The sequence below is a fragment of the Haliotis asinina genome, chromosome 2 (genome assembly GCF_037392515.1).
Source record: "Haliotis asinina isolate JCU_RB_2024 chromosome 2, JCU_Hal_asi_v2, whole genome shotgun sequence".
Lineage (NCBI taxonomy): Eukaryota > Metazoa > Mollusca > Gastropoda > Lepetellida > Haliotidae > Haliotis > Haliotis asinina.
In genome coordinates, this window is record NC_090281.1 from 91,834,881 (window position 1) to 91,858,096 (window position 23,216).

Sequence of the window (23,216 nt, forward strand, 5' to 3'; positions counted from 1 at the left end):
AATTACAGTTATAAGATGGTGTAGTTACAGGGACAGTTTAGGACATATTTGTGACAACGAAACAAATGAAACATCGGATCACTTTAAAACACACATATAACATCAAAAATTTCAGTTCACACTTAAAACCTCGACACTTTGAAAAATTGATGTAGAATCGTAATATTTTTAATCTTTCGGAACATCTGTGGCACTGCTGTAAAACTGATGCTTCACAAACACCCTTGTAACCTAACGAAATGAATCGGGTGGTCAGGCTGTGAGGCATCGTTCTTTTCCATTTGCTTTAGATTGGCGCACTTAAATTGCAGTCACTGGAAACCAACGAAAACGAGAAGGAAAATGTGTAAAACGACTATGACTATGTAAAACGCGATTGTATCTCAGAAGTTGTCAAGTGTAAACACCAAAGGCTAGAACTGTAGGAAGTTTGCTTCACCTGTAAGGAAAAGGAAAGTTGACTATTAGCAAGTGGACATCAATCTTGTCATACAGTCTTGTAAACCACATTACATGTTTTCTTGTCTAGTCGTAAAGCGAGGGGTTCCGTGATGTTTAAAGCAGCTGGTGAGTTTAAAGCAGCATTGCATAGTATTCCTGTTCTGGACAGGCGTGCCCGCTTCAGGTGGGGTGAGGTCAGAGTTGATAACGGGATGTTCACCAGAATGATAAAACCAGCCAGCTGAAGTGGGTACTCTCTATTCTACGTGATATGGAGAAGTTGACCTGACGGTAATACCTAAATAATGACTACCATGTGAATACTATATGAACCAGGCAGTACACACACACACACACACGCACACGCACACACACACACACACACACACACACGCACACACACACACACACACACACACACACACACACACGCACATCCCAGTGAAACCTACACATTGTAGTGATGGGTGTTTGTATTACGCTGTACGTACTTCGTATGACCTTCAAGGAGTAAGTGACCCTTCATGCATCATAGCTTTATTAGTTAATAATGAATGCAGTGACGTTGTTTAATGCAAACCGTAAATTTGATTTTCATGTCTCAATTCCACGCAGAAACACAAATATTAGTTGAAATCGAATCTTCATGTTTTGGCTCTTAAAACTGGAACTAGTGCGTATAGATTAGTATAAAACATGCCAACCATCGTGTTTATTTCCTACACAAACATAGTTTTTAAAACCATCCCAGTGATACAGACAAGTGCGATACCAATCTGCCTCTGAGGCAACATATTAACTGCATCTAGTCTTTTTCTGAACCAATCAATATAGCCAGTTAGGTTTGCTTCAGTTGATAACATTTACAACTTTGTCTGAAACATACAGTTATATTCACTCACCGGACTTGCATTAATGAAATTTCAGTTTTGTTGTAATTCAGGGAATACCCGGGTTTAATATACCGGAGAATATCATGATGTAGCGTCCATATTAACCCCAATGCGTAGCAATTAACCGACACAAACAGATATGTAGGTTGTTGATAATGCCGTTATTTACCATTATTAAGTAATTCCTGTTAGCAAGCAATGGCTGATGGCTATCGTTGTCTTATAAAAGCAAGTGTCAATGACATGAATTAAGTCAACAATGATATATGCTGACTTCGTTCCAAGAGAGACTGAGAAACAGGTTCGCGTGATGGGGTACTTTCACTGGTGCATGTGTCATTTTTATGAGCTTGTTTATTTCCAAGTGCGCGGCAATAAAAATAAATGCATAAATATGGAGTATTAAAGTGGATTGCATGAGGTAACAACAGCTTTTAACACTTTCTGGCTTGTAAAACGATTACATCCATCAGCCGTCGTCAAGGTAGCCAAGCTACCACACCTTGCAAGTGTCACCTTGAGACCTTAGAGCATGTGGCCTTCGTTAGAAATGCAGGAATGTAATGAAGACTGAGAGGATTTAGGTATTGCTTTATTTCTGTAGCAGTTGAAAAACTCAGACCATTCCTTTCTTGTTGCTAAAAGCTGCAGGCTAGTACGTTTGTGAAAAAAACTCTGTTACTTATATTGACCTCGTTAAAAAAACCCAAACCTCATTGCTAGTAAATAACCAGTCTAACATATCCCACGTGGCATAAAGTAATTCGTAGTTTCATTCCTACGCATGTAAAACGACGCCTACTGATTAAAAGAGAATGGAGAGTTTTATACCAGAATAAATCCATGGTTAGACAGGCGACATGAATTATTGAGCATTATTCCAACAGGTATTAAATGCATAAATAAGTAAAGACATAACTCTTCACTTGAAAATAGCCGTAACCCTGATCAGCTACCATAAAGCCATATGTTCATGGAATTAAAAGAATTTTAGAATTCTGTGTGCAACCTGGAAATAGAAGTTTTAGGATATATTCCTGCCATAAAAACGTAGTAAACATAAGTGATTCTCTAAATGTTTTTCACCCAGAATTGTCTCATTCCTGGCGAATGGGTCCAGAATTGATCTTTGATAACCCATGTTTGCCTTAACAAGCGAGCAGTGGGATTACTTGCCTGAGTGACTCGACCAATGTTTACCATCAAATTGCCCAGAATTAGGCTCATGATCATACCTTGAAGGAATAACATAAATAAATGTAAATAAAGTAGAGAAAAGTATATTATTTTGATAAAGAAATGTCAAAGACAAGCCTACACGAAGACCACTTTAATGTACAGCTTTATATTTGAAACACAAAGAACCATCCTAATACGGTCATATACCTTCAAATGACCCCTTAAAGCACGCTAGAAGAAATGGTGGCAGTTCCAGATCAGTCGGTTCTCTGTGCTTTGGAAGTGGGGGCTATTTTTACGTACATCCCATCTATATGACAATCTGATAAAATGATGATGAATAACACGGGTTGGTGAGAAGTTAATTTCATATATTAATAAGGTATACGTGTACTTCTAAAATATACGCCAATCAGCTACAACGAATGAAAACATGAACACATGCTGTGCCTCAGTCGATGGCTACCTCGTTCGAAATTACATTCAGAAAACATCGAATATCATTCTTGTATGTAGGATGGTTCCGATTGATCTGCTCGCCGTACATGGATTTATCGACAACTCGCGTCACCTGACACACAAAGCTGGGGCTTAAGTTTACTCCAGCATTTGCTATGTTAGCTCTTCTTTGGAAGTTGATGTTGTCGTTACAGTTGTGAGGAGAAAATGTGGAAATATATTCTAACACTTTGTCTGGTTTTGGTTTACTGCAGTATAGGTAAGTATTACTAAGTAATATAGCAATAATATACAGATTTGCTTTCATATTGTTTTGCAACGAAAGCACCACCACGTTACAATCGCACAAACATAAATACAAAAAAAGTTGATACTTTGTTTTACAGATGTTGAAGGGGTCTGTCAAAATATTGAGGCTGACAGTGTGTGTGATCAGCGTGCATCGAATGGCGAGTGCTACTTCAATGTATCCATGGGATGTCGATGTGCACTGGCTTGTCAAAGCACCTCGTCCTGTCCAAGTAAGACAGATATATGCTACTTGTGTTATTGTATAATTGTTTCAGCACATTTTTCAAAATTACGTTTCACTGTACTGAAATACGTACCGATGTGTGACATGTCAAACATATTTTAATGCAAGAATACTAAACCAAAAATTGTAGCGACGAATGAAAATTATGAACGTTGTCAATGTTTGTGTGTGGGAGCATTATGATACATTTTCACTTTCAACGTAGTATTCTTAATGTAGGGAGCAATGTGTCACTGTTATACTCATTAATAACATATTATTGTTAATTACTTGCAGTAATTGCATTTAAAGTAGAAGGTTGTTTGACGCAATTCTGTCCCGGCATCTGTTGTACAGAAACCTAACATTCCAGATCATCCAAATGATGGTGACACCGACTGCCTGTGTAAAATTGCACATATTTTGGGCAAGTGCGGCGTGAACAAGACGGAGTGTCTACATACGTGTTACCTCAGAGACGGTGAGTTTCCAAGTTATTTGTTCGACTGTGATTCATAACATGCTCATGAAATAGTCGGAACGCACTATTGTCTCTAACGTAGCAGATATTTCTTACAGATGTGAAGGGTTTAGGGTGCTGGTATTTGCTTAGTATCAAGAACAAATATTGATGAAGTGATATCGCCATACAAATAGTACTACATCTATATACTACTGTTGAAAGCCATATCAATCACAAAGTGTAGGTCGATACTACAGAGAACAGGAGAGCAGGTTCCGAGTACTGATTATTAAATAACGTTGATCTGGTTATCAGGTATAGAAGAACAAAAAAAAGGTCAAATTTGAAATGATCAAAAGATTTCAGAATTTAACTGTTGTTACCTCCTAGTCCACTGACTGAAACTGACAACTAAGGTACTCGGGGGAAAGGATACGCTGACATACTAGCTAGGTAATGCAAGATCTCTCGCCCATAAGTTCTTTGCTGGGTGCAAGTGCGTGAGTTTGGTTTACCCTCACTTTTAGCAATATTAATATTCCAACAATATCATGGCAGTGGACACAAGAAATGGGTTTCACACATTGTACCCATGTGGGGATTCGAACCCGCGTCCTCGGCGAGACGAACCCTTTAACCACTAGGCTAAGCAACCGTGTCTTGGTGAGTTCGAGGGGGCAGACGTCGTAATTGGCTGCATGTAAACAGACACATGAGCTGATGATGAGCCTGCTAGTTCTGGATGACCTGACTCCTCTTTGTCGCAACACTGTTTTAATCTGCGAAGCATTCATGGAAAGAGATGCGTTATTGTGGGTGTAGTGGGTGCTTGTCGCAGAGCAAGGAATGTTTAGCCGTTCCACAAACACCTGGCGTCATATCGGAATTCCAAGATAATTCATGATGTTACTTCCATCTTGTCTTTTATGCAATAACGAATCTGTTTCGGCAGACGTTCGAAACTGATTTTTCACTAATCTCTGTGTTTTGCATGAATTTCCATTCGCTGGGTCCAATGGGGCATGTTATTGCCTAACTGGTGGGATTAGGCGCAGCTTAATTGTCTGACAAACCGGTTAGATTAATGTCTCAATCGGCCTGAACTCTAAAAAATAACTTTTGTCAGCGTTGTTTGCTGTTTGATGCAGCTGCTGTCCATGACAAACAGGCTTGTCTCTGACAATATCCTGGTAATAAATGTCACATCTTAGAGATGCAATTAATGTCTGTGGGGTTCCAATTTTGTCGCAAACACACAATTTGTTTCATTTCGTTTGATATTGTTACTGAATGTTATGAACGGCTAAACCGGAAACCGGAATGCTGTGTTTTGATAATATATACCATTCTATCGCATTCCGTCACAAGTGTGCACATACTGGAAACAATGACCTGCTTGTGGTTAATAACAAGCCGCTGTGGTGTCTGTAATAGTTCTGTAAACATATAGGGATAATGGGTAATTGTATAGGAACTTCATGCATAGCTAATTGTGTCTAGTGTTGTCTGCGATAATTCTGGATTAATTTAGTATGTAATTTACGCAGTACAGTATGCTGCTGCTCGCTCAGTTTAATTGTAACAAAGCCCCCACGGTGTCTGTTCTGTCTGTCCGATCTGTTGGAAATTGTGTCACAGAAATAAAACAGACCATGAATCGTCAACAGCAATGTAGCAGCAGTAGGAGAGAGTGAGGCAACTGCTGCAATATTCCAGCAATATCACAGCGGGGACACGAAAAATGACCGACATATATTGTTCCGTTGTGGGGATTCCAACCTGTGCCTCTATCATCTGGTGCGCGAATGGTTGAATGGTTGAATGGTTGAACAATTAGGCTTCCCTACATTCTCTCGGCAAGTGCAGATATACATGAAGTTCTATCTGTTTAAAAGTTTACATTACGAGTTGTACCTAAAGTTAGGATAAGACATAGACCAAATATTTGAGAGTATGGAGTTGTTTATCAAATCTATCTTTAGACGGAGTTAAAGTATGGTTTCACCATCTTCTTGAGGCACGCTTTCACATTTCAAGGACAGATTCCATACCTTTGTTGAGTTTTGTCCCACCTCGGACAATTCAGACAATGTCGTCCGTCTAACTCAATAGAGGACGCAGAAAGTGTAAACCCAAATATAACATGTGCTACAAGTCTTTATACAGTCAAGCCATGGGTTCGCTGATGCGCGTTAAATTAAGGGTTGCTTATTATAGAATATGTTTCAGTAATGAATGCAGCCATTTTTATTTACGTAGTGTCGAGATATACATAAGAGCCAGCCGTTCCTGTTTGGCTGTTGCTGCTTTGTTATCGTACGTTCTTAAATTTCCACCGTCATATGGTGGGTAGGCAGAGGTTATGCATTCGCTCGTCACACCGAAGGTCCGGCTTTGATTCCCCACATGGACACAATGTGTGAAGCCCTATGCTTGTATCCCCGCCGTGTTATTTGCTGGAATATTGGTAAAATCAATTTCCACTGTCCAAATAACACTATCAACACTTGTGTTTCATGAAATCGTGATGAAAGCTTGTACAATTATTGAGACATCGGTTTTACCTACATCGGTTTTATGTATTAAATACATATATGCAAGAGGATTTCTTATGAAATACGAAATTGTTAGTGGCTTTATCCAATATAAACATACAGGGATAGTTCATGAACCAGGCATCTTGTATCCCGCTTACATGCGTGAACACGACGGATACACAGTTGTAAATGGCTGTTTCTTGTTATTTATGGGGGGTAACTTTGTACATTAGATGCCTACTTGGCTACAGTGATGAGTGAGCGCAGCGTATTGGAATTAATTGTTTGCCAATATCGGGACACTCGTTTAATCAATATTTAACACTTGGTTTCATAAAAAACAAATCACAGATTTAATTCCGAAATTCACTTACTCCAGTTCAAGCGTCAGTGATTTTCAACGGATACCATGCATGATAACGATCTGTACATTATTTGACGTTTAGCCATTCAGTGTATATGTACTCTTTATGTTTCAACGCGAACGCCACTGTGCGTTTCAACTAACTGACAAAACACGGTACGACTGGGTCTGGTTTAGATAATTACCGTTGTGGGGTGGGGGCTGTTCCATTTGTGTACAATGTTCAATGGAAATCACATGGTGGTTCTCCTTCTGTGAAAACGCAGATTCACAGTGAAATGTTTCCAGAGGGTGAAATGTTTAATAAAATGTACGTGTTTATCAAATACGTCAATAACACACTATGATTAGAATGTCCGTCATGTGTCGCTAATCAGCTTGGCAGTAGCTAGAGAGCTAGGATGATGTGACTAATTATTATAGGGTGAGGAAGTCACACTAACTGGTTTATGCAGATCGTCGTATTCCACATCAGTAGACATATGACTATGGCTGTCCATGACTGGTTTGTCAGGTCCAGATTTCTTTATTTACAGTCTGCCGTTATGTTATGATTTGAAATGCTATCAAGTTAATTTATTTCGATTGTTCGATGTTTATATAGAGATTATTGTGTTATATACAAAGAAGGATGTATATCACGACGACGATGATGATGATGTAGTATATGATGATGATGATGATGAAGTAGTATATGATGATGATGATGATGATGATGATGATGATGATGATGATGATGATGGTGATGATGATGATGATGATGATGGTGGTGGTGGGGGTGGTGGTGATGATGATGATGATGATGTAGTAGATGATGATGATGATGATGATGATGATGATGTTCGTGACGACGACGACCACGACCATGACACGGCGACAACGACAATGACGACGACGACGATGATGATTTGGAGATTAACCGTGTACACTTCTCGACACAATGTGCATATTGTACACGGACCTCCCAGGTTATTTAATGTTTGAGTGGTGATTTGACCGAATATTTGACCGAGTTTGAAATTTTCAGTAATTCTTTACATTGAGGACCCGTGAAGGTCCCGGGGTAGAATAGGCCTTCAGCAACCCATGCTTGCCATAAAAGGCGACTCAGCTTGTCGTAAGAGGCGACTAATGGGATCGGGTGGTCAGGCTCGCTGACTTGGTTGACGCGTGTCATCGATTCCCAATTGCGCAGATCGATGCTCATGTTGTTGATCACTGGATTGTCTGGTCCAGACTCGATTATTTACAGACCGCCGCCATATAGCTGTAATATTGCTGAGTGCGGCGTAAAACTAAACTCACTCACTCACTCACTTTACATTGAGCAAAACAAAAGAAAAAATACAGATTCACAAGAGAGGTTTCATGTACAATACAACTGAATCAATTCTATTTCTGTCCCTTTCCATTTCCATTTCCGTTTCCATCAAAAACTAATTCATTTATTATTCTATTTCCATCCTTTTCAGTTCATCCTGTTTTCTAATTTCTCCTTTTGGAATTTGTAACTGGATTTCAAGTTTCTTTAATTCCAGCTGACCTGAACATTCCTCTTGGACCATTCCAAAACGTCATGTTCACAAACACCCTCATCAACATAACGATTCAACATAATTTTCAAAATCTGAAAGTTCCTCATTACAGTTTGGCATCAAGTTTGGCATGTGAGGAAATTTGCAACAAATCGGACTTGCACAGCTGACTGATTGTCTCAGAGTCAGGGGGCAATACAAACTTCTCAGGTTCAAACACCATTTCGCTGGTTCCACAGTTGACTTGTTGCAAAAACATTGGAATAAATTTCACAAATGGTCTCAAATGTCCCCTCAGAACCGGCAAAATATATAACACTGAAAATTTCAATAATTTGTATTAAACAACAGCAACATACAAACGATACACAACAGAGGTTTCATATTCAATGCAAATGAGTCAAATCACAATGGGTCACAATATAATGTCAACTCACCAAAGTCTTGGTGCCAGAGTGAGAAACAGTTATGCAGAATGTAACAAAGCGAGCTATCGGGCAGCGTTTGTGTAGGTCAAGCGTTGTCAGAGGCAGACTTATGTACTCCAGTAAATATGTGTATCCGTGTACGACAACACGGCAACTAGCCTTTATATATAAAGTCATTCACTCTGGAACTTTCGAGTACTTACAACCATCGCCATCACCGTAGAATGTTTTAGCAGTCTCCCGGAAGTCAACAATTAATCAAAACAAAAGTCAAGAGGAGGTTACTCTAAAGCACTTCCGGAAAGCCTGCTGCCAAAATACTAAAAGTACTGAGCATGTATGAAACGAAATGTGACCCATAATAATTATTATTCAAAACAATATGACAACCTAAGGAAGACGTGAAGGCTGTTGCATTCAGTTTATGTGAAATTTGAATTCGGAAATTTAACCAGAAATGGTAAAGGGACTTTGGTTGGTCTTTTGTTTGTTTTCAGGATTTGTTTTGTTTTTGTTTTCATTTTATTTATATTTTGTATCGGTACAAGCTAGTTATGTGGTTGTATATGGGACCTCCAAGGCTAGTTTTGCTTCGACAAATGCAAGTGGTTTTGAAGACTGTCGGTGGTGCATGCAGTTGGAGATGCTCGGACGTTGGTGTTTCGTTGCAGTGAGTGCATTTGTCCGTTCAGTGTTTTATTTCATTTTATGGGAATTGATCTTGTGCATGACCTGTTCCTGTCAATATTTATAGATTTATGGTACTTTGTTTTAACTTTTCTAGTAGATGTTGTAGGTTAGAATTTGAATGTTGGTATTTATTTTGCCACTTTTGGAAGAAGTTTCGTTTTGAAAGCTTTTGATTTCGTTTTTAGATAGCTGTATATTTAAGTTAGCGCCTGAACTTTAAAATTACCGCTCTGGCTTCGGTGTTGCCAAGCACACCGACACTGGCAGAAATCTACCTCTTTGCCTAAGGCGTATAGATGGTACGTGCATTTTGCGTCCATATTGTTACTTCAGACATTTTTTGCATTGGTTCTATTTATTGCTTGGAGCCCTTTAAGTGAGTTTTTTATAATGAGAATCATATTATTTTGTTTTACGATCGGGCCATTGAGTGCTGTGACTATGCTCGTTAGTTCTTTTACAAACATTTATTGTTGTGTGAGAGACTGTATGATAAATTATTGTGTACACAAGGATGCCTATGTGCCTCGTGAAACAAAATATAATTCATCACCAACATAATAAACAAGGCAGTACAAAATTAACAGAGATCAGAGATATACAAACAAATGGGATAGTTTAAAGCTTCTAAAATGCCACTCAATGAAATTCGATGTTATATAGCCTGTATAATGATGACTGTGTGACGTTAACACATTAAAATAATGTTAGTGTTTTATAGCTCCCCTGTTCATTTTTTTTACAAAAGCAAAACAATAGTAATACCATGGGTCGTATGTAATACAGTCTAGTATATATTATACAAGAACAGTTAAACACCATCTGACCATTACGAATAATAAGTAGATGTAATTATACATTTTTAAAACAAGCAATTACAGTGGTTCTGTTTTGCCGTACCATTTTGTTATCATTAAATATTGTATAACATGTTGGGTACTCGGTGATGATAAACATGAGATGTTCAATGTTCCAGCTGTAATATGCGATGATCTGGAGGTGGTGCCTGGTGCGGCGCCATCCAATATCAACCCCTTGTATCTTGACATCATCACCTACAACTGCCTCCCTGGGTACTATGTTGTCAACGGAAGCACCGGGAAGAGAGTGTGCACGGAAAATGGGACCTGGTTCAAACACGTGGTCGAAGGGACGGCACCATATTGTGGAAGTATGAGCTATATCTTCACGTGTTTTATTTAGTTGATAAACAAGTTATTGACTGGCACTTTAATGATTATTGATAGACATATGCAACGAATGTACACGTGCATGTCAGCCCGTAGATATTATACACTACTGAACTGACACGCTATTTTGAAATTATGTGGTGTTTGGAACTACCCTCTGTACCCGAACAACACTCTTTCTGTCCAGATGACATTGTAATGAGCGGAGCAGTATCATAATAATGACTTCGAAAATACTACATAATAACAAATTTGCAAAAAAGGGTTAATCTGTCCGGTAACCTGCAGCGCTTAGAAAGAAGGAATATCTTCATAGCAGTCCCTTACTTGTAAGAATACTATCGCCAAAGCATGGATAGCAAGCTCGCGCAAACTTTACACATTGTACATGTCTGGCCTGGTATCCATGGTGATAGATGTGCCTATCAATGTCACAGCCACGTGGTTCATTTTTGAGGTGATGTATTGCCTCCAGTTGGGTACATGACAGAAAATGAAATATTGTGGTCAATAGGCATGAATGGGGCTTGTCTATGAAATGATAGAGGTTCCCAGTTACTTCCGTACGTCGTAAAGCGTCTGTAACAACAAACGGATTACGTTTATGGTGGGTAGAGGAAGTCCAAAAAGATTCTTCCCAGGAGGTATTGAGGTACAGATTCATTACTGTACCAGTGCTAAGGAACAACTTGGGGATGCCACAGGAGTTCGATTCTTGAAGTGACAGGTTTGAAAACTGCCGAGGGGCAATTGCAGAAGAATGCGCCCGGCGCTGGCGGAACTGAAACTGAAACGCATAGTCGCCATGCGTGCAGATACGTGTTTCAAATTTGCTCTATGTATCAACAGAGATATCCTGTGATTTGAGCCAAGCATTCGAGAACGTCACAGCATCTCAGGGGAATGGCGTGTTTGACGATGTCATATCTTACTCTTGCAACGTGGGTTATGTACAAGTAGGCGGTAGTAACGGCAGCATGCGGTGCAACGAGACGGGGAGTTGGGACCCGGACTTGGTGTATGGCGACCCACCATTATGTGAAAGTAGGAAAATATTTCATGTTGGTTTCTAATCGTTTAGCGTTCACGTGGTGGAGAGGTGGTTAGAGTGGATTTCCAGCAGCCAGTGCTTGGTGACAGATGCGATCAACAGAACTGGGTAACCAGGAGGGCTGGTTATGCATTTGATAATATCTAGACTGGTTAGGTAATATGTCAGTGACTTGATTATCTGATCCAGAATCGAACATATACTGATTGTTGCATGTAGTTGTAATGTTACTGAGAGCAAACCCTGTGTTCGGTGACTTAAACATCAAGTAGAAAAGGAAATTACATCTCGTAGTTTTAGTCTTCCAAAACAATGAATACTGTGGAGTAAACATCGCTTTGGGTCGGAAAGGTTCCACGAGGAATTTACATTAGCATTATGTTTCCAGTAGAATGTGACGCTGTGCATGTGGAGTGGATCGGGCCAACTGACTCTCAGATTGTAATACATTTTCAAATTCGCCTCTTTTACCAACAGAAATATCCTGTGGTTTGAACCCATCAATCGATAACGTCATAGCATCTCCAGCGGATGGCGTCATATCCTACTTTAGCGACATTTGTTGTTTCTGGGCAAATGCCCCAATCGTGTGATAAAAAACAACAACATATAAATATTGCTAAATAAATGGCTGCCGTGTCAACTTGCAATGTTCTGAATATATTTTGGGTTATCCAGTTATTTTACTTTGTTTTTAACCAACAGAGATATCCTGTGGTTTGAGCCCAGCATTCGAGAACGTCACAGCATCTCAAGTGAATGGCGTGTTTGACGATGTCATATCATACTCTTGCAACATGGGTTATGTACAAGTGGGTGGCAGTAACGGCAGTATGCGGTGCAACGAGACGGGGAGTTGGGACCCTGACACGGTGTATGGCGACCCGCCATCATGCGAAAGTAAGATAATATTTGTACTTACATTACAGTATAAATGAATGACCTTGATGCTTATTACACTGACACACAGACAGATGAGTGCAAACAGACATGAACCGGTAGGTCCCTAATTTTAGTGCCCACTTTTAGAGCTATCCGACTGATCATAACTCCACAAGTTACATCATCTATACTTTCAAGAAAAGGATGATTAGAATGTATTAAGGCGATGATTCGAGGCGTAAATTACTGCTGTAAATGTGTGAACCTGCACATACTTGGCACGACTCCTTTTTGATTCGGAATGCAGATATTGTCCCACACGGACGTTTTCTCAAACGTTAGTTTCCCGACGGAATGTATACTGCACACCTATTTTCAGTCCACCTCTTGGATAGATTATAAAACAAATTCTAATGATAGCAATTAATGCTAACACTTAGATAAGTAAGCAGTTTCGATAATTATTGAAAGCTTACTACCTGACATCATTTCTGTTACCCGTGAGTTTTCATTGTTTTACTTTTGCTTTTTGCTGTCTGATTTGTTAAACATGATTTAGGTGTGTTTTATCATTTTGGCGCCCCAATATCATGGAATAGAATGTGTACTTATTAATCTATCAGAGTACCGAAACCTATCGTCTGTTGGCTTTACTGGTGAGTCTTCAATGTGTAATAAATGTACGACTCTACATTTCTTTAAGAGTGTCAATAAATGATGGGGTTCGATTGTGGTTAGCACGTTCGCTTGTCGAGTCAAATGGCGATGTTTGATTCTCGACATAGGCACACAACACTGACACTTAGTGTTTTGCAAATGTATTATTTTCATTAGAGGCAAAGAACTTAAACTAACTGAAAAAAAGGCCAAGTAATTCGGAAGATTCACAGATTGACGACATCTGTATCGGGGTTACTGGTGCCGGAATCATCTTCAAACATTCCACAAACTTCAGACAAAGGTTTAAACGACAAGCATATATGTTGGTATCTTGTCAAAATCTGTCCTCACTCAACGCCGTGTAACCAGAATGCTGCGGTCACCACCTCAGATAGCCTAATTCAGCCATTCTTTACAGTATTTTCACGTATACATATGTAGAAAATTGAGAATTACGAGTCTGAGAAGGGTGGGGGAAACACGTGCAAATTATGTGGGTCCTAAATTTTAATAAGTTGATTCAACGCAGTCAGAAATCACTGAGTATCTATGCAGTTATATGTATGGTGGAGGAAAACATGTGTCGCTATTTTCTCAATGATCTGAATACCGCTATGAAACACAAACCGGCAGATATCTATAGAAGCGAGTCTTTGCCCTACCTGTGACAACATTGCCCTGTGTCTATGAAAGGGATATAATGTGAGGATGAATGGCATGTACTTTTATCTTGACCCGTTTATGGTGATAAATACTACGATCTTTCACAATAATCTCTCTGGCTATTAGATTGAAGGTACATTTTAAACATAGCCGGTATTAATTTTTATATTATTGTATTTATTCAGTAACATTCTTCAAACTTTCTCCGTATATGTCCGTCATATACGTCGCGCACTATCCCTTTCTCTCTCGAGTTTTCCCAGTTCGCAGAACACTGGTCAAAGTAGAAAAGTCTACTATACTTCACAACTCTGTAACATACACATTGTACTCTACACGGGTAGAACTTTTGGGGGGAATATCAGGAGGACAATGATACAATTATCTCCAATCTTATTGAAAGCACTACGCTTACTTAAGAAAACAATAACCCACCGAGATTCATTCATGACGGAATTTTTCAGCACCTGTCAGATCTGAACTTGAACATGAGAGGTGTGCGTCTGTGTTAGTCTAAATGTCTTCAGGTTGTTTACCAATACTGGGCCAATAGTCCAAAGAGAGGAATATATGTCGTGTGAGAATGACAGGGAAATTGACAGCAATGCGACATCACATTAATTGTGTGATATGTAGTCGCAATAGCAGTTAATGGGTCTTTAATTTAAACAGGACAGTCAGGACGAATTTCACAGTAGCCAAGGAGATCCAACATGCCTATTGTATACTAAGACTGCACACCCGCCTGTGTGATACGGTCACAATCGCTATACAATAAAAACTATTTTCTTATTTCTTGTCTCACAGTATATACAATCTGACGTGACATTGTTTGTTATCGTATATTTTTGCGTTAGTGAAACAGATGTGGACAACGCTAAAGTTTATGAATGGCGTCATTATCGCAAAGGCTGAGAAATATGGAGAAATGACATGGGTTAGGCACTGTGATGCTGTTAAGGAATGCAGTGCAATAAAATTCCAATTATATACTGTCAAAATATGTGTCAGTAGTCATGCGCGACCTGAACAGACTTACGAAATCACCAGTTGGTTTGTGTAGTGTATTTGGCGGAGCTCCAAGAGAGATGAAGTGCGATTCTGTGGGGACAATTAGGGAGACTTGCGAGGACCAAAGGGCAATGCATCGCTCTTTGTTCACCACTGATCCATTTAATCCCTCGAAATATGCATCTCACAGGATTTGCCAACGCCACAGACAAGGCGTAACCGACACTTGTTGCAAGAACGAGTGCAGCTTAATGAGACGTGTTAACTTGCGTAATACTGTTTCTGTGTCAGGTTCTTTGGTGATAAGAATAATGAGGTCAAACGTACTAAATGTGTGAAAATGAACTTATATGAACCAAGGAATTCAGAATGCTGCAAACTTGATTATCTTGCTTGAGCACAAGTAACGTAAGCATTTATGAACCGTTTGTATACATAGCCCTCAAATTCGTTATGCTACATAAATGTCTACGGTGTGTAAACCTTTGTCAGTTTGACAATTTACATGAGTTTTCCCACTTAAGTATATGCGCATGTTTCCAACCCAGGTAAACTTAGAATGAAATCGGAAATTTCAGCACCCTCTGAAATTCAAAGGAATGCATTTGAAATACTGCATGATCATGTATTTACCGGGGTATCTGTTTTCGAAATTTATGTTTAGAAATACCTGAAAATCCTGTCATGGCATACATGAATGAGGTACTTGTGCATACGAAAAAATGTAATATGAGCATATTTTTCAAAGGTTCGATTTGTGTGAAATTTTTGCCCTAAGTTAAGAAATGCTTACAAACATACGTAAATCCGGTAATAACGTGTATTTTCACTGGAGTCTGAAACTTCACATGTGGAGTTTACCGTTCCGTGCATCGTGCCAGATTGTATTCCAAACTTTCCATTTCTACCAACAGAAATATACTGTGGTTTGAGCCCATCGTTCGAGAACGTCACAGCATCTCAATGGCATGGCGTGTTTGACGACGCCATATCTTACACCTGCAAGGTTGGTTACGAACAAGTGGGCGGCAGTAATGGCAGTATGCGGTGCAACGAGACGGGGAGCTGGGACCCGGACCCGGTGTATGGGCACCCGCCATTATGTGAAAGTAGGAAAATATGTCATGTTGGTTTATAACTGTTTAGCTAGAAGATGGGTTACAGTTGGTTTCCAGCAAGCAAAGCTTAGTGAAAGAGGCGATCAACGCGACTGGGAAGTTATGCATATGATACTATTTCAACATGTTATGTAATATTTTCATGACTGGATTATCTGATCTAGAATCTAATATGTAACAACTGTTGGATGTAATTACTGAGTACTAACAAGCTTAAGACTCTATGTTTGGTGTGTTAAGCAACAGGCAGAAAAGGCAATTACATCTCATAATTTTAGTCTTCCAAACCAAAGAATATTTTGGAGTAAACAAAGCTTTGAATATGAATAAGTTCCCCGTGGAATTAACAAAAAATGCTTTCACTGGAGCGTGACGCTGTGCACGTGGAGTAACACGTGGAGTGCATAATACCAACTGGATCTCAGATTGTGTTTCAGATTTGCTCATTTACCAACAGAAATAGCCTGTGGTTTGAGTCCAGCATTCGCGAACGCCACATCATCTCAAGTGGATGGCACGTTTGATGACGTCATATCCTACTTTTGCAACGTTGGTTACGAACAAGTGGGCGGCAGTAACGGCAGTATGCGGTGCAACGAGACGGGGAGCTGGGACCCGGACATGGTGTATGGTGACCCGCCGTTATGTGAAAGTAGGATAATATGTCATGTTGGTTTCAATTTATTTAGCGTTTACGTACGTGTAGACGTGGAATAGATTTGGGTTGCGGCAAGCAATGCTTGTTGAAAGTGGCGATCAACCGTACTGAGTAGTTAGGAATGCTAGCCTAAATTATGCATGTTGCAATATTTCAACTTGATAAGAAATGTTAGTGACATCTAATACGTAGTAATCGTTGTGTGTAATCGTTGTAATACTGCTGACAGACTCTGTGATCGGTATCTTAAACATCACACAGAAAAGGAATAATTTATTACATCTAGTCATTTTAGTCTTTCAGAATAAACATTTTGGAAAGAAAACACCGCTTGGGACAGTTCCCCGTGGAATTAACAAAACTATTGACTATAACGTTATTTGGTCACAACGGCGTCGATCGATACCCATGATGTCAATGTCTGAAGTTTCTATTCCGGACTCGATTATTTACAGTTCGCAGTCACATAGCTGAAATATTGCTGAGTAAGACCTTAACCTACAGTCACAAAAGGTTATTACATCTAATCATTTTAGTCTTTCAAACAACATCAATTAAATATTGGCACAAACATCGCCTTGGGGCAGAATCAGCTTCCCGTGGAACAAAAGAATCCATTATCACTGGAGTGTAACGCGATGTATGATGCCAACTGGAACACGAGCAAACATGTCATCCTTGATGTTTTTATAGACTGCATCTACAGTGGGACAGTGTCAGGAGGAAATTGACAAACTGTCACACAGGCAAATCAGAGACATATTCATTATTCAATGATTTTTTTCTGGGCAAATGCCCCAATTTCGTAATTTGTTACTAAATAAATGACTGCCTTCTCAGTTAGCAATGTTCTGACTATGTTTCGGTTTAACCAGTTACTGATGGGACCACGTGCACATTGTGTTTCTACTTTGCTTTTTACCCAACAGAAATATCCTGTGGTTTGAGCCCAGCATTCGAGAACGTCACAGCATCTCAAATTGATGGCGTTTTTGGCGATATCATATCATACTCTTGCAACGTGGGTTATGTACAAGTGGGTGGCAGTAACGGCAGTATGCGGTGCAGCGAAACGGGGAGTTGGGACAAGGACGTTGTGTATGGGGACCCGCCATTATGCGAAAGTAGGTTACTATATATATTTTCAGGGTTTACATCCGTATATTTTGTTAGAAAACATGATAAATCCTTTACTAAATACATGAATGCCAGTCGGTCAGACTCGCAGACTTGAATACTTAAATTACACTTAACGCAATTCCTTCGAACTATCCTCACGATGTCTATGGCTGAAAGGTCTAAATTCACTGTCATATAGCTGGAATACTTATGTTTTGGAGCAAACCGAATTTACGTATCAAGTAAACTGGTGTACGATCAAATCTGCACCCGTGCCGTGGTCATCGACTGTACGTGTAACAGGGCTGTCAGCAGCAGACAGAAGACTGTACGTGTCACAGGACTGTCAGCAGCAGACAGAAGACTGTACTTGTAACAGGACTGTCAGCAGCAGACAGAAGACTGTACTTGTAATAGGACTGTCAGCAGCAGACAGAAGACTGTACTTGTAACAGGACTGTCAGCAGCAGACAGTAGACTGTACTTGTAACAGGACTGTCAGCAGCAGACAGAAGACTGTACTTGTATCAGGACTGTCAGCAGCAGACAGAAGACTGTACTTGTAATAGGACTGTCAGCAGCAGACAGAAGACTGTACGTGTAACAGGACTGCCAATCCTGCAATGCTCCGGTTTAAGACCATGTATTAAGCACATTGAAGTCCATGGAATTGTCAGCCGTTATTCACAGCAGAACGTCTGCTACGCCCAATGCCATGATCATTCGCACTGTGAATGGACGCCTGATCTTCAGTTACTAATGAAAGTATATGAATATTAGTGTGTCTCAAGCGTGTGTTTTAACCCACAGAGGTATCTTGTGGCTTGAGTCCATCATTCGAAAACGTGACAGCATCTCAATCGTATGGCTCGTTTGACGACGTCATATCCTACTTTTGCAACGTGGGTTATGAACAGGTTGGCGGCAGTAACGGCAGCTTGCGATGCAACGAGACGGGGAGCTGGGACCCGGACATGGTGTATGGTGACCCGCCATTATGTGAAAGTAAGTTTTCACGTTGGTATCTTATCGTTTAGTGCTCACATACGTGAAAGGTGGGTTAGAATCGGTTATAACACCGTATTCTTGTCGAAAGGGGCGATCAGCGGGCTTAGGTAGTGATGCTCACTGTTTCGTTGAACTTTTAAAGTTTTCAACAGTGAATATGCGGGATGAATTTGATCATCAGCATCACGCTTTTATCGCAAGTGACGATCAACGGAAACGGTCGGTCAGGTTATCTGAATTGAAAGATACACGTTATATTGTCTCACTTGCGACAATCGATGTTCACGATGTCAGTCACTGGATTGTCTAGTCCAGAATTAAATATGTAGAGAACATTCCGTTAAATGTTGGCGTCAATATATCGCTTTGGGACAGAATCAGTCTCAGGCTGAAATAATTAATCCATTGTTATGGATAGCAACCCAATGATTGTGTAGTTTATGTATCATGTCAGCTGAAAAACAAGTAAATCTGCTGCCTTCGATGTTGTTATCGACTTTACCTAAAACAGGACTGCGTTAGCAGTAACTGACAAACTGTCACTGGCACATCCCCATAAACCATATAACTCTTGAACTTAGTGCATTACTGCCTTGTCAATTTCCAATATTCTGAATGTACCGACTTATCCAATGGTTGATGGAACCAAGAAAACATTGTTTCAAGTTGTTTTATCACCAACAGAGATATCCTGTGGTTTGAGCCCAGCATTCGAGAACGTGACAGCATCTCATGGGAATGGCGTGTTTGACGACGTCATATCGTATTCCTGCAACGTTGGTTACGTACATGTGGGCGGCAGTAACGGCAGTATGCGGTGCAACGAGACGGGGAGTTGGTACCCTGACACGGTGTATGGCGACCCGCCATTATGTCAGAGTAAGTTCATATTTTTACACTCAGGATTTACATCTGTGCACATGTTATGAAAATAAAAATCTTGTACTAAATACATGAATGCCAGATGATCAAGCTCGCAGGCTTGCATGCTTAATTGCCAGTTGTTCAAATTGCTCGACGTATGCCTATGATTTCAATGAAAGAATGGTCCAGAATAGAGTATTTACAAATGCCGTCATATGCCTTGAATATTGCTAGGTAAGACGTATAATATGTTGGCGTAAACGTTAATAGGTTATATGTATCGTGCTTGTACAGGCAGGATAACCCTTGTCGTGGTTATCGACCATGCGTGTGGCAGGATTGTGGCAGCAGGAAACAGAGAGAAAGCGCTGTTGTTATATCGCTGGAATATTGAATAAATATGATACAAAACCAATCCACAATACGACGTCACGTACTGACAAGAATCCGTGCAAGGCTACTATCTGGTATATAAAATCAGTGATCAAAGTGCGTTCAATCCCATTGAATCGTCAAGGGTTATTCAAAGAAACCTCTGCGACGCCCATTGTTTTGACAGTTCGTACTGTTCTGAATGTGTGTCGAATATGCCAAATTACTAATGAATCTGTGTTGCATACGTATTTTTTTTCTTTTACCAACAAAGGTATTGTGTGGCTTGAAACCAGTGTTGGTGGAATTAACAAGTATTTCCACCAGAGTGTGAGGCCTTAGACGTGGGGTATATCGTGGAGTTACACTTTGAGTGTACTAACTCTCATTTTGTGTTTCAAATTTGGTCTTTTTGTCGACAGAGATATCCTGCGGTTTGAGCCCAGCATTCGAGAACGTGACAGCATCTCAAATGGATGGCGCCTTTGGCGACGTCATATATTACTTTTGCAACATGGGTTATGTACAAGTGGGAAGCAGTAACGGCAGTATGCGATGCAACGAGACGGGGAGTTGGGACCCAGACCCGGTGTATGGGCACCCACCATTATGTCAAAGTAGGATGATGTTTCATGTTGCATTTCAATCGTTTCGTGTTCACATCTACGAAAACGCTTCTTAACACTTTTCTGCAGCCATGAGTGCCGATAGATGCAAGAAATGATACTGGTTAGCCAAGCTCCTTGACTTGAATAATTCAATTTATAATATTATAAATGCGCATATAGATGCTCATACTATCAGAGATTAGAATATTTGGTCCAGATTTGAATATTTACCAACCGCTCTCGATTATTGCCGAGTTGGACCTCAAACGACAAAGAGAAAAGCAAATAAGATATAACTATCTAAAGCTGACATCTCTTTGGGGACAGACTGAAATCTCTTTGGAATTTTCCTGTCAGTTGCACGTGGTGTTTATGCATGATGTTTGTTTGTGCACGATGTGTATACCAACCATGCAGAGCTTATTAAATGTAGTGTAGCAGGTTCGCGTCAGCAGCAAACGCGTTTCTGTTCGTGTCAGGTCACTCCTGAGTTAAAATTATCCAAACTTTCTGAAGTTGTTTCCTATTGTACCGATCTTCCATGTGTTGCTAGCACCATTACTCCACTTGTTCTTCTGGGCTGCATTTTCGCTATATTGTCAGGTTGGCATAGAAAGTAGGACTTTAAATCTACGTGTGTGATCAGTTTTAGTCTGTTGGTATAACCGAAACATTACCTCGGAGGAACAGAAACTATCCAGTGATGTGCCTCAGTGATCCGCGCATAACTGATGACAAAAGAGAAAGCATGTTCGTTGGTCTTCCCCAAAGGCTAAATCGGTAAAAGGAACACCTGACTTGCGAAAATGCGCAAATTACTACGTCAGAAAGTGTGAAAGATATTGGTTGTGTTTTATAGTCTAGTCCCTGAGTATAGATAGGCACGTTAATCACCTCTGGATGATTTGTCACAACCATCTCAAACGCAAGAACCCACACACCCATACTCGCAATCCATTATGTCACATATCAAAAGGAGTTCAAATGTCTTGAGATATGATAAGGTGTGTTCAACTATTGCTTAGGGAGCATTCAGTTAAGTTCGCAATAACGCAACATTCTATTATTGTCGCATAGTCTCATTATTCCGTTAGAAACAATAATGAACAGCACTTGATTAGGGTAATTGGATGTGATGCATTGTGAGCAAAGTACTTTACTTGAAAGTTGATACCGCTAAAAGTTACCATCATCATCTCACATAAATTTTCGACGAGCTTCGTGTCACAAACATGTACTGTGTGATAGCCAGGTGGTTACTTGTGACATGTTATATGGGGTAGTCGGGGGTCGACTCTGTAAAAATAATTCTAAATGAGACAATTTCTCATCCCAGTGTACGTCTTTCAGAACTACCCGTAACCAGTGTCCTGTCAGCGTCTAGTGTCACCGTCGTCCATAATGTCGTGCCGACAGTGACGTCCACAACCACGTCGGTTGATTCTGGTTATTTTATCGGTGCTTCGTCAGTTGAAGTCACAGATCACTCAAGCGGCAGTATCACTACATCGTTCAAGCCAACACCGTTCACTGCGACACAGTTAGGATATACATCTCCGTTACCGCCGCTGTCTAAAATGGTAACATCGTCTTCAACGACTGTAACAAAGATAACGTCAACGCTCGATGTACCGTTATCAACTTCATATCACATCAACGATGCTAGCGTACTCTTTGTTAGATGTTTCCATGTTAATGTCACGCGTTCTTCAGAAGTGTATACTAAAAATATTCCAATCACCAAGAAGTTTGCGCCTGAACCTAAAGAAGCCAAAGGAGGTGAAGCTCTAGGAGCTGTGGCCATTATAATACTGGTGTCTAGTATGTTGTGTATAGTTATTATTGATTTAATGAGCATTCAAAGGTATTGCAATACCCTTAAGTCGAATCTGCGGGAAGTGAAAATACGTTGTCGGGAAGTTACCGGTGATGACGTCGTACATGTTGAAGACACCAGCAGGAAAGGAACGATGGCAGCTAACGACAATGTCAAGGTTTTTGAAATTTCCAGGACTTGAGTGATGTATTGAAACCGTTGCAACGTACCTTATATATGCTCTTGTGACACAGTGACAGTAGAAATTCGTAACCCCCACATGACTGGTAGATTGTATGGTGAACAAATATAAACTACTTGTTTGATTTCTCATTCTGGCGGTAAATGTTATTTTTCCGTTGATAACAAGTACGTATTTTAGCATATTGCCTGATGATGGTGATAGTTGCAATTGGTGTCCTGCGTGTGGGTTAAACCGCTCTGAGAAAATGCCTGCAAGTGAACCTATATGACAATCATGTTGCACATCTTCGTCGATAATTACGTTCATATTTGTGTTTTGAAATTACTGGAAAGTCGATTATTGTACATTTGGTGACGTGTTTTTACTGTGTAAAATGTTTTATGTCATTGAAACCTTGTTTTCTCTCATAGCTGATACTTCGATGGCAATACAACGTCAATAACGTTCAAAGGATACAAAGCGAACAAACTCACCACCTGACAAGGAAT

The 23,216-nt window shown here is 40.0% G+C and overlaps 1 protein-coding gene across 1 annotated transcript; it reads left to right on the top strand.

Annotated features, from left to right (window-relative positions):
• The first annotated feature begins 3,153 nt into the window (after positions 1 to 3,153).
• LOC137273008 (sushi, von Willebrand factor type A, EGF and pentraxin domain-containing protein 1-like) lies at positions 3,154 to 22,856 on the top strand. Its single transcript, XM_067805447.1, has 12 exons — positions 3,154 to 3,231; positions 3,359 to 3,493; positions 3,860 to 3,967; positions 10,480 to 10,674; positions 12,450 to 12,644; positions 15,875 to 16,069; positions 16,536 to 16,730; positions 17,666 to 17,860; positions 18,666 to 18,860; positions 19,548 to 19,742; positions 20,522 to 20,716; positions 22,058 to 22,856. Exons 1-12 carry the CDS (start codon positions 3,180 to 3,182, stop codon positions 22,723 to 22,725), a joined length of 2,523 nt encoding a protein of 840 aa, XP_067661548.1. The 5' UTR covers positions 3,154 to 3,179; the 3' UTR covers positions 22,726 to 22,856.
• The last annotated feature ends 360 nt before the right edge of the window (positions 22,857 to 23,216 follow it).